This window comes from Chlorocebus sabaeus, chromosome 19, assembly GCF_047675955.1.
Source record: "Chlorocebus sabaeus isolate Y175 chromosome 19, mChlSab1.0.hap1, whole genome shotgun sequence".
NCBI lineage: Eukaryota > Metazoa > Chordata > Mammalia > Primates > Cercopithecidae > Chlorocebus > Chlorocebus sabaeus.
The window spans coordinates 21,510,126-21,532,502 of NC_132922.1; the positions used below are offsets into that span (position 1 = coordinate 21,510,126).

Genomic DNA, 22,377 nt, shown 5'->3' on the forward strand with positions numbered 1-22,377 from the left:
CGCTTTGCAGGCCACAAATTCTCCTAGAGGTCACCACTGTTCTTGATGTCTTTTTTTTTTTTTGAGACGAAGACGAAGTCTTGCTCTGTTGCCCAGGCTGGAGTGCAGTGGTGTGATCTCAGCTCACTGCCAGCTCCGCCTCCTGGGTTCACGCCATTCTCCTGCCCCAGCCTCCCAAGTAGCTGGGACTACAGGCACCCGCCACCACACCTGGCTAATTTTTTGTATTTTTATATAGACGGGGTTTCACCATGTTCGCCAGGATGGTCTTGATCTCTTGACCTCGTGATCCGCCTGCCTCAGCCTCCGCCTCCGCCTCCCAAAGTACTGGGATTACAGGCGTGAGCCACCGCGCCCGGCCCTCTGTTCTTGATTTTTTAGGAAACTTCAGGAGATCATTTAGGAATACACCAGTAGACCCACAGACACATACACATGCACCCATCCTTCCTATACACACATACACACATCTGACATACACACATATATACAACTCATTCTTATTTTTCATGGTGCTTCTGTTCCATAGTCATGGCAAACACTGAATTAGCAAGTACTGAACCATAGCTCCTAGAGAAATACAGTGTTTGGTTTCTGTGAGCATCTAGACACAACATTTTTGTCAGCTGATCAGTTAATAACCTTTTAAAATGTGTGTTTCTGTTTAAAAACACCTTAGTTAATATATATTGTCAATTCATTGACATTGAACTCATGGCCATCGGTACTGTAATTCATGCCTGAGTGAAGCTTATCAAGCGCATGTGTTTTCTCTGAGGCTCATCACAGCCTTCTGTGCTTGGGGACACTAGGCAAGCACTTCAGCGCTAGGGAGCATTTTAAACAAATCAACAAAAAGCGCAAAAATGTGAAAAACATGGCACTAAATAGGAGGTGGAAAGGATGCTTGTTTACAGGATGAGAGCTGAAACAGGAAGGCAGAGTGTTGCCTTATTTGACCTCAGCTGTGAATGTCTGTGTCGGGCAACTCGAAGTTTTCACGGTTCTGCATGTATTTGCAAATGACTGCAAAGGCGCCACGAGTCTTGGTTTGGGGACTACAAGTAAATTTTAACAAGTAGGCAGATTCCCAAACATGGATTGCTCAAGTAGTGAGAATCAACTGTATCTACATTGCCCTCTCATTTATTTCTAAACACTGCTGGCAGCATACTCTGCAAATTCAAATTGTTTAGCACCTTGCCTTTTTCTGTTACCAGTACCTCCAAAGACCGTGCTCTCATTCATTTATGCTTTATTTAACCAGCCTCTCCTGGTGGGTATTTAGGTGTCCAGTCTTGTGCTCATTAAAACAGTACTGTTGAGAATAACCTGTGTAATGCACATCTGCACGCATAGCTGGAGGATACATTCATAGCAGCAGGATGCTTAGAGAAAAGGGCATGTGAGTTTGAGATTTGGGTAGCCATTGTCAGATTTCTGTTGTGGAGGTTGTGCTGGTTTTTATACTTCTGTCTCAGATGGTGGGATTGCCCTCTTCTTACCTCTGCTTTGTTTTTGCCGGTCCAATAGCTCATGGGTACCTCACTGTAGTTCTATTTGCATTTCTGTTATGAATGAGCCTGAATGTCTGCCTTGTCATTTGTATTCCCTTTTCTCAGTTAACTGGGAACCATGTTAGTCTGTTCGTGAGCACAGAAATTTTTGCTGCCCAATTGGGGCAGTGTAACCCCGCGGGTCCAAGTGTGGGACTTAATGAGAGATCCCAGAGTCCATACCCCTCCTCTGCCCTTTCCTGGCTCAGTAACTTTATGCTTATCCCTTTAACTCTGAGCCTCAGTTTCTTCATTTGTAAAATGAGAAACATTAGATCTTCCCTCATTCTCTTGCTACAAAAGTGAAATTAGGATGCTTGGTATAATGTCCTTAACACATGCCCAGCCCATAATAAACACTCATTCATGGTAGTGTTGGTTTGGGCCAAATTGGTTTCAAAAGCAAACTAGTCCAGGCCAAAAAGGGGAGCAACTGGTTCCAGTAGCCGGCAAGTGTGGGTAGCATGCTGCATGCTGCCTTCTGGGACTCCTGGCTGAGGGTGCTTGGATGGTGGCATTGAGCTATCTTCTGGCGTGGGTAGGCTCCCAAGAGTGGGAGCTGTAAGGAGTCAGCACTTCCAGGCTATGTCCTTACGGCACAATAACTCCCATGGAAAGAATTTTTCCCCTTCCCTCAGTAGTTCCAGCAAAAGTCCCAGGACCTATTTGCATTATCCTGAGCCAGGCACTGTGACTCTGGTTGGCGAGGTCTCTCAGGCACCGATCCCAGTCTGTGTGGACTGAAAGGGACAGAAAGAAGGGTGAGGCTCTGAAGGAAAGCCAGTGTTGCTGTTGCCAGAAGACAGAATAGATGCTGGGTGAGCAAAAACAACAGATGTCCATCCCAGAATCACAGTACTAATTCCCACCATCACCCCCCAACCGCCACCTGCTTCCAGACTGCCTTTGCTTGCAATACCAGCCTCTTCCCAGTGTTTCAGAAGCAAAGCCTGCCTATGCTGGGTTCTGCTCCTGCAGGCAAGTCCTGCCTGGGATCACTGCGAGGATGTCCTGTAGGGCAGGGATCCCCAACCCCCCTGGGCCATGGCGCAGTACCCGGTACTACCATGGCCTGTAAGGAACTGGGCTGCACGGCGGGAGATGAGTGGCAGGCAAGCAAGCATTACTGCCTCAGCTCCGCCTCCTGTCAGATCAGTGTCGGCATCAGATTCTCAAAGGAGCGCAAACCCTATTATGAACTGCACAGGCGAGGGATCTAGGTTGTGCGTTCCTTATGAGAACCTAATGCCTGATGATCTGAGGTGGAGCAATTTTATCCCAAAACCATCCCCCCACCCTCGTACCCCATGTGTGGAAAAATTGTCTTCCACAAAACTGGTCCCTGGTGCCACAAAGGCTGGGAACCGCTGCTGTAGGGGTGTGCTTCTACCCCTGTCATAGAGTCAATCTTTTGCAGCTAAGCCTGCTAAAAAGCCAGGATGAGAGAAGCTGGACAGGGAGAGGTAAGCCAAGAGTCTGGTGGTGTGAACAGAAACAGAGCTCTGAAGTTTGAGATCCAGCCTCCTCCCTGTGGTGTGGCCTGGAGCACAGTTACGTGAACTCAGCAAAGCCATTTCCTTGTCTCCAGTGCAGTTATTGCAAAGACTGCTGGACATTGTGTGTAAAGTGCCCGCTCCAGCACTCAGTTTAATGGTAGCTGTGGGGGTGTGATATAATTCAGTAGCCTGTTCACTTTGCATCTTTTGTTCGCAACACAGTTCAAAGCTGTTTTAAGAATACTTGTTAGGGCCAGACGCGGTGGTTTACACCTGTAATCCCAGCACTGGTTTACACCTGTAATCCCAGCACTTTGGGAGGCCGAGGCGGGTAGATCACTTGAGGTCTCGAGTTCGAGACCAGCCTGACCAAGATAGTGAAACCCCATCTCTATTAAAATACTGCACGCCTGTAATCCCAGCTACTCAGGAGGCTGAGGCAGGAGAATCGCTTGAACCCAGGAGGCGGAGGTTGCGGTGAGCCGAGATCATGCAACTGCACTCCAGCCTGGGCAACAGACCAAAGCTCCATCTCAGAAAAAAGGAAAAAAAAGAAAACTTGTTAACTGGGTGCAGCAGCTCACTCCTGTAACCCCAGCACTTTGGGAGGCCGAGGCAGGAGGATCTTTTGAATCCAGGAGTTCGAGGCCAAGCTAGGCGACATAGTGAGACCTCATCTCTATAAAAAAAATTAGCTGGGTGTAGTGGCACCCATCTGTGGTCCCAGCTACTTGGGAGACCTAGGTGGGAGGATCGCTTGAGCCCGGGAGGTTGAGGCTGCAGTGAGCCAAGATCATACCAGTGCACTCCAGCCTGGGCAGCAGAGCGAGACCTTGTCTCAAAAAAAAAGAACACTTGTTGAGTGCTTGACGATTTGGAGTTTTTTGTTTGTTTGTTTTAGCGACGGACTCTCACTATGTTTTGCCCAGGCTAGCCTTGAACTCCTGGGCTCAAAGGATTCTGAATAGCTAGGACTATGGGCCTGCACCACTGCACCAGGCTTGACAATTATGGAACTCATTTTACATTGTCTTGTTGAATCTTCTCATCCTTGGCTCCTAGGCCTCTCTAGCCATGGACAGCAGACTTAGAAAGTCTTGGTCAGCAGTTGGGCATGGTGGCTCACGCCTGTAATCCCAGCACTTTGGGAGGCCGAGGTGGGTGGATCACTTGAGGTCAGGAGTTCGAGACCAGCCTGGCCAACATGGTAAAACTCATCTCCACTAAAAACACAAAAATTAGCCGGGTGTGGTGGCGTGTGCCTGTAATCCCAGCTGCTCAGGAGGCTGAGGCAGGAAAGTCACTTGAACCCAGGAGGCAGAGGTTGCAGTGAGTTGAGATCATCCCATTGCACTCCAGCTTAGGAAGGAAAGTGAGACTGCATCTCAAAAAAAAAAAAAAAATCTTGGCCAGGGTGGTACATCAGCCCAGCCTGCATCTGGCCCTGTCCTGCCATCCCATTCTGTCTGGATGGCAGGAGTAATGGCATCATTTCAGGAAGGTTTCCCTAAATATTCAGGCTAACAGCCTGCGTGTGTTAAAAGGAATGGATTGTTGAGCCAGGGCCCTGGGCACCTGGCCAGACCACCCTCTGGTAGTACAGCCTGAGGCATACCTGACCGGAACCACAGCAGAGCTGATAGTGATGAATCATTCCAGGCATCCAGCTGACTGGGTTGGGGAGAACTTTTTCAAGAGTCCCTGTGTGATGGTAGTGGTGATAATGACTGTGATGATGACAGCTATTCCTTAGCAGAATACACAATGCTTTTTTACTGTTTTTTGTTTTGTTTTGTTTTGTTTTGTTTTGAGACAAAGTCTCACTCTTGTCCCCCATGCTGGAGTGCAGTGGTGCGATCTCGGCTCACTGTAACCTCTGCCTCCCGGGTTCAAACAATTCTCCTGCCTCAGCCTCCCAAGTAGCTGGGACTACAGGCGCCCACCACCATGCCTGGCTAATTTTTTTATTTTTAGTAGAGACAGGGTTTCACCATGTTGGCCAGGCTGGTCTTGAACTCCTGACCTCAGGTGATCCGCCCGCCTTGGCCTCCCAAAGTGCTGGGATTACAAGTGTGAGCTCCCGCGCCCGGCCGCTTCTTTTCATTTGTGGTCTCATCAACTCTCCATTAACTCTGTGAGATTTAATGACTGTTTTATAGATTAGGAAACTGACTCAGAGAAGCTAAATGACTTGCCCAAGGTCACCCAGCTGAGAAGTCATAGAACTGGAGTTTAAATAAGGTGTGATCTGACTCCACCTCCAAGCAAACTGCCATAAGTTGCCATTTTTAAAGCTCACAAGAATCCTGAAGTAGGCCACACCTTTCCTTTACAGATGGGGGTAAATGGCTTCCCACTGGCTACCCAGGCAGAGGCTAGAGTCTGGAAGCCAGATGCTGGGCTGCCTCCTGCCTCAGAAACAGCCAGCCTACTGCTCCTCTGCTGCTGGCCCACATGTAACCAAATTGCAAAGACTCTGGTTCGTCCCAGAATTGGAGGACCACATGCCCTCTGTTCCGCCTGCTGCTGTCAGCCTTCCCTACACAAGTGCCCTCCTACTGGGCAGGCGTCAGAGATGCCACCAGCATGGCTACTGCTGGGCTTCCTGCACTGCCACTCCTGCCCTCCTGCTGCAGACCGGTCCCTGGCACAGCCCATGGGCTCCCACTGCCCCCGACTCCAGGAGCCTCAGGCTGCCCCCTTGTCCTAGGACTAGCAAAAATGAGACCGTGACTAAGGAAGGATTATATGTAAAGACTTGTTCTCGCATAGATGTTTCTTCGGTCAGCAAGTATTTCTTAAGTGCCTGCTTTACACCAGGCACTAGATTGGGCAGTAATTAGTGACACGACAGTGAGCAAGACAGACATCTCTCCAGCCCACAGGGAGCTCACCGCACAGGACAGCCAGCAACTGGTGGTGCTGTGAGGGGATGGAAGAGGCTGCAGAAGCATGGGGGGTCTGGAGGTGGGGTTGGCATGAGATCTGAAGGGTAAGGAGGTGTTGGCCAGGATGAGGGCAGCTTTGGGTATGTCCAGGTATGCAGCAGGGGCCAGCGGAGGGCCACCAGGAATGGTTCCCACCCTCTGGTAGAAGCACAGGTTCTTGATGGCAGGCTCTGTGGGCCCTGCTGCCCCAGTTCCCTGGGACTCCATGGGACTGTCGCCACTTGTTGACAGGTAGTCCCAATAAGAAGCATACCAGCCACACGTGAGCTTCTCATAGTCCTGTGAAGTCTAGAGCTCCAACAGGTTTCTAGAACCCTAGGGCTGGGCAGCAGCCCCTGGCCTGCTTGGGTTTGCCGAATAGTCCAGTGCTCAGCTCCTTCCTGAGTGAGTGATGCCAAGGTCTGGCTGCTCAGTGGCACCAACACCTGTGGCGGCCCTTTGCGTGTGTGCCGTGACAGCCCCAAACCTAGAAGAGCTGTGCTTGGCTTCCAGGGACTTTGAACACCCCTTTCCTCTTCAAGCCTTTTTGGTCTCCCGCTGTCCCCATGTGAGGCCCACCTTCCTCCTCGCCACCGCTGTTCCCTCGCTGCAGGTCCAGCTGCAGCTGCTGACAGGCATCGTGAAACTCTTTCTGAAGAAGCCAACAGAGACCCAGGAGCTGGTGCAGCAGGTCCTCAGTTTGGCCACTCAGGTGGGTGCCCCAACTGCCCCGCTGTGCCCAGCACAACCCTCACTCAAGCAGGGGAACTTTTGTCCCAGGAACTAGACCTGGAAGCCAGGCCCACTCCTGAGACTTGTGGGTGGGACTGGCTTCCAGCCCCAGAGTAACCCAAGCTCCCTGCCTTCAGGGAGCTTAGAACACAAAGTGCAGTGAGGTCAAGTAGTGAAGTTGAGACAAACTAGACAGAGGAGGAGAGCCTGCGGAAGCCTGAGGGTGTGCGTTGGGGGCAGGAAGGGCAGGCCACAGTGGGCAGTTGGGAGTAGAGACAGGCACAGCCAGGCTGGAGTAGAGCACCATGGAGAATGAGCCCGGTGCTGGGGTATGGCCCTGTAGGTGGTGTAGGGGCAGGCTCATGGGAGCACTCAGGACTGCTGTCCCCATTGGGCAGCCCTGTGCCACACCTGGCTCATGGCTACAGGAAAATCTCCTCCCTTCTCACCTGGCTGCTCTAAGTTTCACGGGCTTCTCCTCACCCCCACAAGGACTCAGATAACCCGGACCTGCGGGACCGTGGCTACATCTACTGGCGCTTGCTTTCCACGGACCCAGTGGCAGCCAAGGAGGTGGTGTTGGCTGAGAAGCCACTCATCTCTGAAGAGACGGACCTCATCGAGCCCACACTGCTGGACGAGCTTATCTGCTACATCGGCACACTGGCCTCTGTCTACCATAAGCCACCCAGTGCCTTTGTGGAGGGGGGCCGGGGCGTCGTGCACAAGAGCCTACCACCCCGCACGGCCTCGTGAGTGAGACTGGCCAGTAGGCCTGAGCCTCCACACCTGCTTTCCCAGTTCAGCAGCACAGGCACTCAGGCCTGGTGTGTTGTCCCCTGGCAAGGCCTGAGTCTGAGGAAAACTGACAACCTTTTCTCAGCTATTTATTGTACATGAGGTATTTGCTAGATGACCTCATTCCATCCTAACAACAGCTCTGAGAGCAAATGTCCCCATTCTTCAGGTGGGAACAAGAGACAAGGAGAGCTTGAGGGACTGGTCCAGGATCTCACAACTAGCAGAGCTGGGACTCAGACTGGTTCTGTCTCATTCCAGAGCCCTGTCCGTGCCTCCTCCTCTGCTTTTCCCAGGTGGTTGGTGTGACCTGGTGGCACCATCCTAGGGCACTGGCTTCCAGTTTTCTCCTTGGCATGGGCTGAGGGCTAGAAGCAGGCGGCCCTGTCCCTTCACTCATCCTCACGGAGGGCCTGAAAGATGGACCTGCTGTGGGAATGGGGAAGCAGTGGGGCCGTGTGGACAGCCCTGTCAGGGACAGGGAGGAGACTCAGTGCCTGTCCTGGGGGAGGTGCCTGGAGGCTGGGGTCTCTTTGATCTTCCTGAGACATCCTGATGCCTCCGCCCTACTGACCTTCTCTCCCTTCTGTGTCCCGGCAGGAGTGAGAGCGCAGAGAGCCCTGAGACAGCCCCTGCCGGAGCACCTCCTGGGGAGCAGCCAGATGTCATCCCCGCCCAGGGCGACCTGCTGGGTGACCTCCTTAACCTGGACCTCGGCCCCCCAGTGAGCGGCCCACCCCTGACCACCTCCTCAGTGCAGATGGGAGCTGTGGACCTTCTTGGCGGTGGCCTTGACAGCCTGGTATGTCATGGGTACCCTCTGGATGATATTGATAATGATCCTCAGAGGAGCAGTCACTGAACGCCCCTCCATGCCAGGCACCAGCTGAGTGCCTCAGGTACATTATATTGAGCACTTACCATTTACCCTCGGAGGTGATTGTGTAGCTCCCTACTTATGATGAGAAAACCAAGGTTTAGAGAGGCCAGGCAGCCTTCCCTCCAAGGTCACACAGCCCCCTGAGTGGCAGACAGGATTCCACTCCCTTGTTGGACCTTCGAGTCCCAGGAGATCCTGGGCAGGGAGGCCCATCCTAGCCCTTGCCCTGATCCTGGCATCACAGTCACCTTTGCCCTGTTAGGCTAGGGTGTTCCTAGCTTTGAGGAATCAGACTTGTGTCCACTTAGCTTCATGCTGCCCCAGCTGGGAACAGAAGCCCAGCCAGGCCTATTTGAGAGGGCATGGGAGGCCGGGGAGAGAGGGGAATGGGAAGACAGTAGGGAGGGGAGTGGTGAGACTAACGTGGGTATCTCCCTGGGGCTTCCTCAGGCAACTGGCAGGGCCAGGTGCTGGGGGTGGCTGAGCCTCTTCATTTGACTGTGCTCGACTCAGGTCCGCACGGTGGCAGCAGGGGGGCAGGAGACTGGCGATCAGCGCTGCTAGGGTGAGGCAGGAAGGGCTGTGGTGCAGGACGGGTGCTGGGGTAAATGTGTGGGGTAGTGCCTTTCATAGAGACAGGGTCTGGGCCTCTCATAGGCCCCGACACAGCCTCACACCACTCTCCTCTCGGATGGAACTACTGTTAACTAATCTCCTCCCTCTTTCCCTTCTCTCTCTTGTTCCTCTGTCTTCCTTCCTGGCTTTTTCTCTCTGCATGTGGCTGCCTGTTCTCTTCACCTGCCTGCTTCTGCTTGGAGATGGGGGATGAGCCTGAAGGGGTATGGTTCAACCCTTGCGTCACCAAGCCTTCATCCTTGCTCCTCCCAAAAGCGCTGGCCCAGCATCCCAAGGGGCGGGTGATGTCAAAGCAGCCCCCGCCGGCTGAGCCCTTGCCTTGGTCCAGCGTCCTGGCAGTCTCTGTCTTGACCAGCTGGCGTCCAGCTACCACTGGGCCCCATAGCCATGGATTCTTGCCCAGTCCTCACCACCCCATGATGCGTCACCTTGTCATCCCAGGGATTGCCAGCCCTCAGTCCCACAACCCCTCTCTAATGTCCTGGAGGGAGAGCACCCGTCTGCATAGCAGGTCTCCACCCGGCCGTGTGTCTTGGGACCTCCTTTTATCCATGGGCTGAGTGTCAATTTGGGAGTGTCCCCAGCCCTTTCCCAGAGGTTACTCCTAAGGCTCAAGGCTTACAGGGCACGGGAGGGCTCAGCCTCTCTACTCCACCCACCTCTCTCTGTCTTGTTTCTGTAATTTAGAGTTGATATGGAGGCTGTCCTGCCCCCCACCCCCAGTGTATTCTAAAGAGCCAGGTGGCTCTACTCATTCCCAGCCCTTGATGTCCTTGCCTCTTGATGCCTGCCTCTGACTCTTTCCCTCCCTTTCCAGATTGGGGGCACCAATTTCGTGGCACCTCCAACAGCAGCAGTACCAGCCAGTCTTGGAGCACCCATCGGCAGTGGCCTGAGTGACCTCTTTGACCTAACCAGTGGCGTGGGCACCCTGTCAGGATCATATGTAGCCCCCAAAGCAGTAAGTCACTTGTCTTCTCTCTTGGCAGGAGCAGAGAGAAGTTATAGAGACTGGCATGTGGGCTCCTTTAAATGGCCTCGGCCGTGGAATTGGCTCAGGCCAGCGCTGATGAGGGAAGCTGGGGGCCACGGGGGCACCGAGGAAAAGGAGCTAAGTCAGGCTTGGTGGATGCCTAGGCAGGCTTTCCCGAGGAGTCGCAGGACCTCATTAGCTGAACAGAAGCGGGTAGGGGCTCCAGACCGAGGGAACAGCCTGTGGTAAGGCCTGGAGGGAAGGGAGACCCTGGCCTCTGTCAGGGAATCAGCAGAGGCCTGTCAGGTGGGAGCAGTAGTTCTCAGTGCCATCAGACACAGCACCCCTTAGTCATCATCGACATTTTACATTGTCACTGTTCCTCTCCTTAAATGCAATTGGTGGGCTGTGTAACCTACCTACACACAGCCTTCCAAAAATACTCAGATGCTTTCACTGCATGGAGGAGACATAAAAGGAAGAGAATACAAGTGTATGTATCAATGTTATAAGCGTCTGGGCACGCCCGCCCACTCACCCCGGAAGATATGAAGTTGCCAGGTGTTGGCTGCAGGGCAAAGTCACTGTGACTGTGGCAACCACAGTCTGGGTGTTTGTAGCCTGGACCCCATGAGTGGTTTGGCCAGTGATGCCATTTGTTTCTGAAGTGGTCGCTGACTCCCACTAAGGTTCGGAGTAAGATAAACAACAGGCTTCCCTTGATTTTCCTGAGAATTGTGTTCCTGGAAGTCTCAGGATATGTTGAAACCATGCAGAAAATACTGGAAGGATGCAGGACAGTTGCTTGTTGTGGGGTGGTTGTCCCCATGGTAGGACGTCCAGCATCCCTGACTCCAGCCCACTATGTTATGCCACCTGAAGATGCCCACAGATGCCCACTGTGCCACCTAGGGCACACCCCTAAGACTCCTGGCTAGACTAGGGATCAGCAAAGGAAGAAGCTGGCAAGGCTGGTGGGCCAGGCTGAGCGTTTCTTCTTGATCCTGGCACAGCCGGAGGCTTTGGAAAGTTTTAAGCAAAGAGATGAACCAGTCTGATTTGCACTTGAGAAAGATGGCTGCGTGTGCAGGGAAGGGGTGGGGCAGAAGCACCGGCCCTAGGGGATTCTGCGGCAGGGAGGAGGAGTGCTGTGGCAGCTGGACCATGAGGGCTCTTGTGGGTGGAAACAGTGGCCAGACTTGAGAGCTCCCTGGGAGGGAGGAGCTGGGGCTGAGGGAAGGAGAGCTGAGTTCAGGGTGTGAGAACATGCGGGCTGGCACTGAGGAGAGCTCAGTGTGGGCCATGTTGTCAGTGTCAAGGAAGTTGCCAGAGGGGACCAACCTGGCCTGATCCCCTCACCACACTCAGATCAGAAGTTGTGTTTGCCAGAGCCCCCCTCTGTCTTCTGAGGTCCCCGCCCCAAAACAGGATACAGTTGGGGGTCGGGGCAGTGACAGCTCTGTCATGACTAGGGAGCCATGGGCCCCTACCTCCCTACCCCCTGAGCTGGCTTTCCCTACCATATGCCAGCTGCACCTGCAGTGGTGGTGACTGGAGGCCCTGGCAGGGTCTGGGCACTGAGAGGTCCACAGCAGACAGCAGCTCTGACACTAGTAGCCACACACTTCCTTACAGGGATGGCACAGCATTCCACAGCCACCGCCAGCACGTCCTCTTCCCAGCAGCCCTTTGTGGCTCTTCCTCCTATTTCGTGGTTGAGAAATCCAAGTGCTTTTGCCTAAGGTCACATAGCTGGTGACAGAGTCTGGAAGTGAAAGCAAGTGACACTAAAGCCTCTGCTCCAGACCCCTACATGATGGTGGCCCCACAGAGTGTGAGAACAACCTGTGCCCCTGCCTTCATGCGTGGGGTGTCAGGGCCAGCAGGGCCAAGGGAACGTAGGATTGTGGCATAGCGTACAGCATGTGCAGTTGACTTACTACCTGGATTGGCTGCACCAAGGCATGAGGCCAACCTGTACTCGCCAGAAGCCCAATATCACAGGCACACAAAGCAGGACTAAGCGACAGAGAACAGCAAAGACTCCTGTAACCCTGTGGGTGCCAGCCTTTGCCAGGCACTGCAGAGCTGCCAGGAAAAGAAAGCCTGGAGCTGGCACTAGGCTTGTGAGTTCATCATATATATATATATATATTTATTTATTTATATATATATATTTTTTTTCAAGACAGAGTTTGGCCGGGCGCGGTGGCTCAAGCCTGTAATCCCAGCACTTTGGGAGGCCAAGACAGGCGGATCACGAGGTCAGGAGATCGAGACCATCCTGGCTAACACGGTGAAACCCCGTCTCTACTAAAAAATACAAAAAAAACTAGCCGGGTGAGATGGTGGGCGCCTGTAGTCCCAGCTACTCGGGAGGCTGAGGCAGGAGAATGGCGTAAACCCGGGAGGCGGAGCTTGCAGTGAGCTGAGATCCGGCCACTGCACTCCAGCCTGGGCGACAGAGCAAGACTCCGTCTCAAAAAAAAAAAAAAAAAAAAAAAAAGACAGAGTTTTGCGTTTGTCACCCAGGCAGGAGTGCAATGGTGCAATTTCAGCTCACTGCAACCTCTGCCTCCGGGGTTCAAGTGATTCTCCTGCCTCAGCCTCCTGAGTAACTGGGATTACAGGTGCCTGCCACCATGCCTGGCTAAGTTTTTGTATTTTTAGTAGAGACGAGGTTTCACCCTGTTGGCCAGGCTGGTCTTGTACTCCTGACCTCAGGTGATCCACCTGCCTCGGCCTCCCAAAGTGGTGGGATTACAGGTGTGAGCCACGGTGCCCAGCCATGTGTTTGTCTTACCAGTGTTATCCCTGCTTTGTCTTCCTGAAGGGTCAGATGAGTGTATCCAGCAGAGCATGCTGGAAAGGAGAGGGGAGGGGATCTCCTAGTCAGCAGTCATCAGGCCGGGCTACCTGGAGGAGGAGTTTTTCTGCCCCGGGCAGGACTTTCCCCACTGCCTCAGTCATGGGAAGGTTCTAGGGTGTGGGTGCCCTCTCCCTTCAGAATCAGTTGATAGGTATCCACATCTTCCTAACAGTGCTGTGGCCACCTGGAATTGTTCATTCCTCATGCATTTCCACACCCTGCCTAGGGGGTTAAAGACATTGGCCAGGTCAGGCGCGGTGGCTCATTCCTGTAATCCCAGCACTTTAGGAGGCTGAGATGGGCGGATCACGAGGTCAGGAGATCGAGACCATCCTGGCTAACACGGTGAAACCCCATCTCTACTAAAAATGCAAAAATTAGCCAGGCGTGATGGCGGGTGCCTGTAGTCCCAGGTACTGGGGAGGCTGAGGCAGGAGAATCTCGTGAACCCGGCAGGCGGAGCTTGCAGTGAGCCAAGATGGTACCACTGCACTCCAGCCTGGGTGACAGAGCGAGACTCTGTCTCAAAAAAAAAAAAAAAGACTTTGGCCAACCCTGCTGGTCTAAGGGAATGAGGCTGTCTGTGTATAAGAACTTTTGGGTTCCTCACCATTTGGCTCAGCTGGTGGTGACAGTTCATTGGTTCATCCAGTAAAGACTGAAGATTGTTCTGTTAGGACCTGTGTGAGACACCATGAACCCACAGTGACCAAGAGCAGTGTGATCCCCATCCCTAGCCATGGGCGACTGAGAGAGGGCCAGGGGAAAGGAGGCCTGACAGGGGCCCCGGGGTAGTCATCCATGAGGGAGCCATGCCCCCAGTCAGGTCCAGCTGGCCTCTGCGTACTCTCTCAGCCACCGTGGCACAGCTGAGAACCAAAGCAGGGTACTTTCTGTCCTCACAGATCTGTCCAGGGGGCACAAAAGGTGCTCAGGGTTAACCGAGCAGGATTGGGGTGGGGAGGCGCTTTCAAAGCAGAGGGAACAGCTGGTGTGAGGTCCCAGGGGCAGGGGCAGGGGCAAGCCTGGGGAGCAGATGGGCACCAGGCTGTGGAGGCCAAGGCCCGAGGACGCCACTGCAGGATTGGAAGGGGTTTCTTAGGGTGCCATGATCAGATCTGCATGTTACAAGATAACGTCAGCTGCTGTGGAAAGGGGGAGAGGGTGGAAATGGGGCGCCACCTGGCAGCTGCTGTCTCACCTGGGGAAATCTGGTGACAGCTTAGATGCTGGTGGCACCTCTGGAGATGAAGAGAAATGGAGGCCCTGGAGGAAGATGTAGGAGGTGGCCTCCACAGGACTTGGGTTGCGTGACTGCTGCGAGGGGGTTAGGGTGGGGCAGGGGCGCTGTGTCTGATGTTTCTGTGGTTTCTGGCACTGGCAACCTGAGAGTCAGTGGGACGTTTGTTGGCACTGAGTGCACTTGCAGAAGCTGTCAGTGGGGTCTAAGCCTTTTGACCTCAAGGGGCCTGTGAGCTGTCCGTGGGAGAGTAACCGCCTGAGAGGCGTTTGTGAGTCCACAGGATGCCACTGGCGGATGTCTTCCATGGCAGGGCTCTAACTCATGCTGTTTGCTCAGCAAACACTCCCCGAACGCTGGTTTCACACCAGGCTCTGAGCCAAAGGTGGTAAAGACAGAAAAACAGAGCCTTTCCCTCAGCAAGCTCTCTGAGTACAGGGGAGACAGACACAAGGTCATATTTATCTGCCATAACATCACTGGGGCGAGGGAGCCTGGGGGCAGTGTTCCAGGAGGAGGTGGTTCTTGAGCTGAGACTCGAATGACAAGGGCAGCCAAGCATCGGAAGGCCTGCCAGGCAAGGGGTCCTCTTAGGTACTGTCCTTGGTCAGACCAGTTGCTGCAGCTGAAGGCCAGCCCTGCCTCCTGCAAGGGAGGACAGGCGGTGATGGCCAGGAAGGCCCAGGCTCTGGCCGAGGCCCAGGATGCCATTGGGCACTGAGCTCTGTCCTTAGCTCATGGCATCCCTTAGCCCTACTTCCCAAGTGATCCCTCCATTGCCCTCTGAGGACTCAACATCAGCCCTGGAGCTGAAGCGCCTCCCCAGCCCGAGCTGCTCCAAGAGGCAGCCACATCGTGGCCATGACCCTAGGTGGGACATGGGATTGTTCTGTTCCCAATAAGTATCTGGTCATCCCCTAGCAGTAAAGGTTGGGGTGCTGGATCTGGGAGGCCCCTGCAGGAGAGAGAGAGAAAAAGCACCGTTAGGTGGGCTGTTGAGTTTGGGCTGGGGGAAGAGGCACCCACCCGCTGCACCCTTTTCCCTGCAGGTCTGGCTCCCAGCCATGAAGGCCAAGGGGCTGGAGATCTCGGGCACGTTCACCCGCCAGGTGGGCTCCATCTCCATGGACCTGCAGTTGACCAACAAGGCCTTGCAGGTCATGACCGACTTTGCCATCCAGTTCAACCGCAACAGGTGAGCTCCCTGAGGCCAACTCACCTCTCAAGGGGAGGCTTGTGAGAGAATCCAACTTGGAATTTGTTCTGGGGACTGCAGGCAGCGGTGGGGCTGCACGGGGGAGGGCAGTGGCCCTTTTCTGGAGGATGTTCCCCACTACCCCTCGGGCCAAAACTCCCTGAAGCACTGGGTTTTGTTTGTTTTTCTTTTGGAGATAGTCTCGCTCTGTCACATAGGCTGGAGTGCAGTGGTGCCATCTCGGCTCACTACGGCCTCCACTTCCCAGGTTCAAGCAATTCTCCTGCCTCAGCCTCCCGAGTAGTTGGGATTACAGGTGCCTGCCACCATGCCTGGCTAATTTTTTGTATTTTTAGTAGAGATGGGGTTTCACCATGTTGCCCAGGCTGGTCTCGAACTCCTGAGCTCAGGCAATCCGCCCACCTCGACCTCCCAAAGTGCTGGGATTATAGGTATGAGCCACCATGCTCAGCCAAGCAGTGGAATTTCTACCCCCAAGTAGAATATGGACTCCAAAGTACCAGGCAGAGTGGGGAGGGATGTCTTTCGTTTTCTTTTTTTTTTTTTTTTTTGAGATGGCCTCAGTGTATTTATTGCCCAGGCTGATCTTGAACCCTTGGGCTCAAGCGATCCTCCTGCCTCAGCCTCCTGGGTCACTGGGACTACAGGTGCACGATACCACACCTGGCCCCCCCTTATTTTTGCCTCCACTGTCCAAAGGAGTGTTTTACAGACAGAAACACCCTGCTCCAGCTGAGGAGCCCACCTCTGGCAAACACCCCACATAGGAGGGGCCTGTCTTAGGGACCAGCTCTCAGAAGGCTGGTGGGGAGTGGGCCTGTCTGCCAGCCTCCCCATTGTGGCAGAGGATTAAAGTATCAGATGGGGCCTTTGGGAGCGGTAGCTGCTCCAGGCCCCTCCCCACCAGGTCCCCTACACTGGGTGTCAGTGGGAAGGTTGCCTGTCTGGCACCGTCATGGACCTGGCCGGTGAAGCTAGGGCTCCCTGGGGACCCCTGGCAGCCCCTCCTGATGATTCTTCTTCCTGAGCACGCTCATGATGAGCAAACTGAGCCTCTAAGAAGTTGACTGAAGGGGCTGCTTCCCCAGGGAAGCCTGGAGGCCAGTAGGTCCTGATCCTTGGGCAGACCGGGACTGGGGGTGACTCTGCCACTTACCCTCATGTGACCCTGGAGGTCACAGAAGTGCACCAGGCTCCTAGAGGTGGTTCCAATGATTGCCTCTAGCAAACTTACTGTATGCTGAATGCTTCCTGGGCACCAGGCCCTGTGCCACTGGCTTTGGGAGTATTGTCTCACTTGAGGTACTTGATGGCCCAGCAAAGTCACTGCCATCACCCCTTTTTAGTAGGTAATGACACCTGGGCTCCTTGGACAGCTCACACAGCGGGCATTAGTGGATCTCCCAGGAAATCCTGGTGTGCTGAGCCACCAAGTGGGCCTGGGGTTCCCCAAATGGTCTCCCTCTGTGTTCCAGGCAGGCTGATGGCTTCTTGGGCAGAGGATAGGCTGGGGTCAGACAGCTCAAACTCTGATTCTCAGCAGTGCCAGTCACCCTGTGGGGTCTGACACAAGCTTGCTCCTCCCTGAGACGGTGTCCTCATCTAGAGAATGGGAAGAGGTGTACCTGGCCCTGTTTTTATGAGGCTGGGAACACGTGTAATATCGAATCTGTAGCCCGGGTATACTGAGCCCTCGGTTTGTTCCCCCAGTCCCATGCCCTGTGACTTATCTTCCAAGAGCCTGCGGCTGGCGTGGCTCACACCCATGAGGATCTTCCCAATTTGCCATTGTGCTGCTTTGCAGAGAAGCAGGGCTTTCCTGAATCTCTCTGTGGCCACTGTGTGTCCTGGCCAGTTCTGGCCAAGAGAGTAAAATCTAGCATCTTGCTTGGGATGGTCAGATCCCTTCTGGGAGGATTGGCAGCAAAGACTTGGGCAGTCCCAGAGTTTTTAAGGTAGAAGCAGCTTATACTCCAGGCCCCTGGCATTAGACAGAGCTCCTTGAGGGCAGGACAGGGCAAGGCCTGCTTACCTGGGCCCACCAGTGCCTGGCCCAGAGGAAAAGAACAGAGCTGGGCTTTAGGCCTGCAGCCAGGCTGGGGCAGAGCAGCTGGCCTGGGGCTCTTTCTTTCTGTCCACATGGTCATCTAGGGGAGGGAGACCAGGAGCCCATCCTGTCCAGGGTCCAGAGCATGGGTAGGCTGGTACTAGGAGAGGCTCCCTGCCAACCACAGCCCCAGCTCCCGAGCCGGAGGAGCTCACCTATCCCGCATCAGCACCTGCTCCCCCTGCCATGCCTGTGGGGCTTCTCTCTCCCCAGCTTTGGCCTGGCCCCCGCCGCCCCCCTCCAGGTCCACGCGCCACTCAGCCCCAACCAGACAGTGGAGATCTCCCTGCCCCTCAGCACGGTGGGCTCGGTCATGAAGATGGAGCCTCTGAACAACCTCCAGGTGGGTTCTGGGGAGGGCAGGCACCCTAGTCCTTACCCACCCACCAGCTGGGCCCCACTGGGGTCAGCAGTGGGTTGTGTCTGCAGAGTCATGCTGTTAGCTGTTGGGGAGGCCCAGTCAGGGAACAAAGGGGTATGTTTACCAGGGAAGGCCCTGGGAGAGAATCTGCTCAGCGATGCCCTTCCTGGGGCCTCAGAGGTGGCATCAAGCCCCAGAGACTGACCGGGGACCCCCTTGTGCCTAGGTGGCTGTGAAGAACAATATCGATGTCTTCTACTTCAGCACCTTGTACCCACTGCACATACTCTTTGTGGAGGATGGGAAGATGGGTGAGTCATGAGGGAGCCCTCTGGGGTGCCTGAAATGGGGCTGTGGCTTGGGAACCTGGCCAAGGTAGTGCCTTTACCAAGGCCTGGATGGACTGCCTTGCCCGCAAATGGAGTCGGGGAGTCGCTGCCTCCCTGCAGGCCTGGAGTGAGGGGTATACCCAGGACCCCCAGGCCTTAGTGGCCAGTTCTGGTCTGGCAGGTGGGCTGTGCCACATGGAACTCACCCCACTCCCAGGCTCTCCTGCTCGCTCCTCAGCGTTGTCCCACAGGCTACAGAGAGCCCAGGTCATGCCCCACGCCTGGTAACCCCCCGCTCTGTGTCCTTGCTGGAACCCCCAAGAAGGGTGTTGATCACAGCACACAGATGGCCTGCACCCAGCCCCTGGCTGCATGGAGCCCTTGGCCCATGTCATCTCTTGCTTGCCACAGAAGCCCTGCATGGGAGGCTGTGACTTACAAGCAGGCTGCTCACTGAGGAGGAGGAAGGTGTGTGGGGGTGGGGAGGGGAGATTTGAGGCCCGGAGGCAGGAAACCAGGGTCATTTGGAAGCAGCACTGGGGCCTCCGTCACAGAGCGGAGGGTGTGCTCAGGGAAGCAGGAGGGCTGTGCGGCAGCTAGTGCCTGTCGTCAGCTTTCAGGTGGCACAGTAAAGGCCAGACCCATTTCCTGCTGAGCTACAGAGAGCCCACAGGTTTATGAGGGGCCCCCCTCTCATCCCCCCTGCTCACCCTACAGACCGGCAGATGTTTCTGGCCACGTGGAAGGATATTCCCAATGAGAATGAGGCCCAGTTCCAGATCAGAGACTGCCCCCTCAATGCAGGTGAGGACTCCGAGCACATGACCCCAGCCCTCACCTGTACCCAGGCCCCGCACTGACTGGGGCCTCCCACTGCCATGTGACCCCACAGAGGCTGCGAGCAGCAAGTTGCAGAGCAGCAACATCTTCACTGTCGCCAAGAGGAACGTGGAGGGCCAGGACATGCTCTACCAGTCCCTGAAGCTGACCAACGGCATCTGGGTGCTGGCGGAGCTGCGGATCCAACCGGGCAACCCCAGCTGCACGGTGAGAGCCCCGGCACCCACCCTGCGGCCTTGGAGCCTCCCCTTCGTCCCATGCCAGGGGGTGGTTCTGGTGGAGGACGCGGTCCAAGCATCCCTTCAAGCCTGGCTTGAACCAGAATCAGTTCGGTCCCTGGAAAGGACCTTTCTAGAAAGCTTCCACATCCACCCCGTCAGGTTACCCAGATAAGACACCAGTTGGGTCTCAGAACAGTGAGTTGGACTAGAAGATTGTGTAAAATTGGGCCCTGTGAGGTAGTGAAGTTGGTTTGGCACCCCTGACTGGGAAGTGGCATTGCTAAGCATACGCCCTAGCCCTGTCCTGTGAGTGCCTGCATGCCCAGCTGGGAGGACGTTGCTTCCCAGGAGCCTGAACTTCCCAGCCTTTGAGGTAGACCTGTCAGGGGATGGCTTCCCTGGGGCACATAGTTGTCCTGGAGGTCTGCGCCACTGTTCCAGGGCCCTGGACAGCCCCAAGCTCTGCTTCTCCCCCGCACCCCTGAGTCTCTGGCAGGCATGGCCCTCCAGACACTGCACCTCCTGGGCCCTGCTGCCAGCGCTGGTCGGTGGGGGGCTGTGGCGTGGCTTCGGTGGTGGTAACTTCTGTCTCCCTGTGTTTGGTTGCTGCATGTCACCTTCCCTGCTGGTGCCCGTGGTGCAGGACTTAGAGGTTAGCAGATCGCTTTCTCTTTCTCCACCCTCCCCAGCCTTGTCTCCTGTCCTGGCCCCCATGCACCCCATGTCTCCTGTCTGCACTCATCTCTTGGCCTCACCTCACCTGGCAGGCTGTAGCCAGGTGGCCCTGATTGAGGTGCTGACACCCCACTTCCACACATTCACAGTGTGCACAGAGCCCTTCCTAGGACCTGGACGGCCCGTGGGCTGCTGCTGACCTGTGGAACTCCATTGTTCCCACTTCCTAACTGTGCCCTGCGGAACCAGTGCTTTAGAGTGGGTGGGTGGGGGCTCCTCTCTCCTCTGCCTGTGATCTCAATCTCAGGCCCCAGAGTGGAGGCAAAGTCTCTACCGTGCCTGCTTCCTACGTAGGAAACCAGGAATGAGCCCAGCACCCCTCCAGGCTCCCTCCCAGCCCTCCCACACCACCTCAGGATTTTCTGTCAGGACCTCCAAGGACTCTGGGGGGCTGGGCAGCCCTCAGGGTGGGGGCCTCCGGCTCGTGACTCACACTGCTTGCCAGCAGGGCTCTGGGGACTGGGCTGACAGCAGGTGTGTGGGCTGCAAGTATATTTGGTCCACACCCGGCTGGCTGCGATGGCCGCCCCCTCCACTTTACCTCACATCTGTGCCAGGCGCAGCTGCCGCCGGGCTGTGTGCACGCCACGCTATCCCATTGGTTCCTGCTCTCTTCCCCACCCCTTTCCTTCCTGAGACGAACTCCAGGGATGAGTGCTCTTTCCCCGACCCCTCTCTCCCCTGCAGCTGTCCCTGAAGTGTCGAGCGCCAGAGGTGTCTCAGCACGTGTACCAGGCCTACGAGACCATCCTCAAGAACTGAGGCCCCGGCCAGCGCCCACCCCAGCCTTCTGCCCGCCCCATCGAGGAGGCCCCTGGGGGTGGCAGCACATCTTCCTCCTCGCAGGAGGGACCAGGCAGGGCTCCTGGCCACCCCGTGGGCTCTGTAGTCCTGATGGCAGCACCCGATCCCTGGGGTAGGGCACCACCCCCTCCTGGGGTGAGAGCGCAGTGCACTCCCGTGCTCCGGGACACCCCTGCTCCTGTGGCTGTGACGTGGGGTTAGGTGAGGAAGGGACCAAAGGAAACAGAGCCAGAGCAGCCACAGAAGCTGTGCCTGAATGGTGAGCATGGAGCTTGCCCCTCTGGCTCACAGCCCCGGCAGCCCCTGGCTCCTTGGAATGTTGGGTTGGTGTTAAAGGGCCCCCCACTGCCACCTCTCATGGGATGGACCCTGCCAACCTGGCCTGGGTGTGCAGGTATGGGTCCCTTTGGTACCAGGAGAGCTGCTTGCTTAAGGTCTGGGGCTCAAGGAGCTGTAGGTGCCAGCAAAGGGGCAGAGCTGGGTTGGGAGGAGCCCAGGGCCTGCACTGCCCCCTTGCAGCCACCTGGCTGGTGCCCTGCAGCTGTGCCAGTTGGGCCACAGCCTCCCGAGTGCTGACCCGTATGGTCAAGACCAGGCAGAAGCTCCCAGAGCCCCTGTCTTGGGCTCCCACCCCACTGGCAGCTGCACTGTCCCCCACTCCCCACTTCTGCCCTAAGGATGGTCTGTGATACATTCCTCAGTGTCACCTCTGAGCTCAGGCCTCCTGCAACAGAGACCAGGCCGAGGGATGGGGCTGGGCGAGCGGGTGCGCCTCCTGTTTGGGTTTCTTTGGGGTTTCTCTGTAGTGTCTGCTGCCCTCCTCCTGGCCTCCCAGGTTTCAGTTGTGTCTGACAGAGCATTAGGTTTTCCTGTTACTGCTGTTTAATAATAAAGAAAGATTCGGCTTTTGGCAATCACGGACACTTTTTTCCCCTCCACCAAATGTCAGGATTGAAAGCTGCCTCCATGTAGTTGGGGATGGTTTTCTGACCCTACAGTAACTAGATCTAATATATATCATCAGAAAATATATATTGTATGTTTACTCTTATTTTCAGAAAGAGAAAGTGAATAAAAATGATGACATCAAGTGTGTCCCCAGCCAATGTGTCAGGCCCAAGGCTCTTCTGGGCAGGAGTCCCGGGCTGCAGGGACCCCGGGGTCAAAGGCGCCCGTGGTGTGTGCGGCAGCACTCTGAGGACAGCGCCTTCCCTCCATCCTATCCTTGGCAAATTGACTGCTGCAGCCTGCTGTCCCTGGCCCCTCTCCTGCCATTGATCCCACCTCCCCCGGAGCTGACGCTATCTCACCTTGTGATGCTGGCCAGAAGGCTGGGCTCCCCTTGTGGTTTTCCCCAGCTCCCTGTCATCTGGGAGGCTCCGGGGGGCGTGGGAAATCCCCTGATCGGGGCGGTGGCGGGAGAGGGTGTGGGCCTCTGGACAAGGCCAGCCGCCACTGAGGTCACCTTGTATGGCCCCCGTCCTGGCACTGGCCTAGCTCCCAGATAAGGGTGGCCAGACCCTAGGCAGGGCTTCGTCAGCTGAGCTGCCTCCTGGCTGGTGGGCCTCGGCCTGCTTCTGAGGGAGGAGCAGCTCAGGTTCCCCTCAGCCTGTTTCAGCCCCGGCCGCTCCCTTGTATTCTGTCTGTACTTAGCTCC

The 22,377-nt window shown here is 55.6% G+C and overlaps 1 protein-coding gene and 1 non-coding gene across 4 annotated transcripts in view; both read left to right on the plus strand.

Moving 5' to 3' along the window:
* AP1B1 (adaptor related protein complex 1 subunit beta 1) overlaps positions 1–21,634 on the plus strand; it is a 63,044-nt gene extending 41,410 nt beyond the window's left edge. For 2 of the 3 annotated variants that reach the window (XM_038007642.2, XM_073006837.1), the window contains 9 exons: positions 6,593–6,691; positions 7,204–7,463; positions 8,110–8,311; positions 9,843–9,986; positions 15,157–15,302; positions 17,644–17,773; positions 18,018–18,102; positions 18,838–18,924; positions 19,013–19,411. In XM_038007642.2, the coding sequence (XP_037863570.1) occupies positions 6,593–6,691; positions 7,204–7,463; positions 8,110–8,311; positions 9,843–9,986; positions 15,157–15,302; positions 17,644–17,773; positions 18,018–18,102; positions 18,838–18,924; positions 19,013–19,353 (1,494 nt within the window). In that variant the 3' untranslated portion in view covers positions 19,354–19,411. Of the gene's footprint in view, positions 1–6,592; positions 6,692–7,203; positions 7,464–8,109; positions 8,312–9,842; positions 9,987–15,156; positions 15,303–17,643; positions 17,774–18,017; positions 18,103–18,837; positions 18,925–19,012; positions 19,412–20,603 lie in introns of those variants that run through there. The other variant, XM_007975327.3, reaches the window with a different exon arrangement.
* On the plus strand, positions 16,314–16,409 carry LOC119627452 (small nucleolar RNA SNORD125). The gene has a single exon (XR_005243644.1). It is a non-coding gene; the product is annotated as a small nucleolar RNA SNORD125 (small nucleolar RNA).
* Positions 21,635–22,377: the final 743 nt, after the last annotated feature.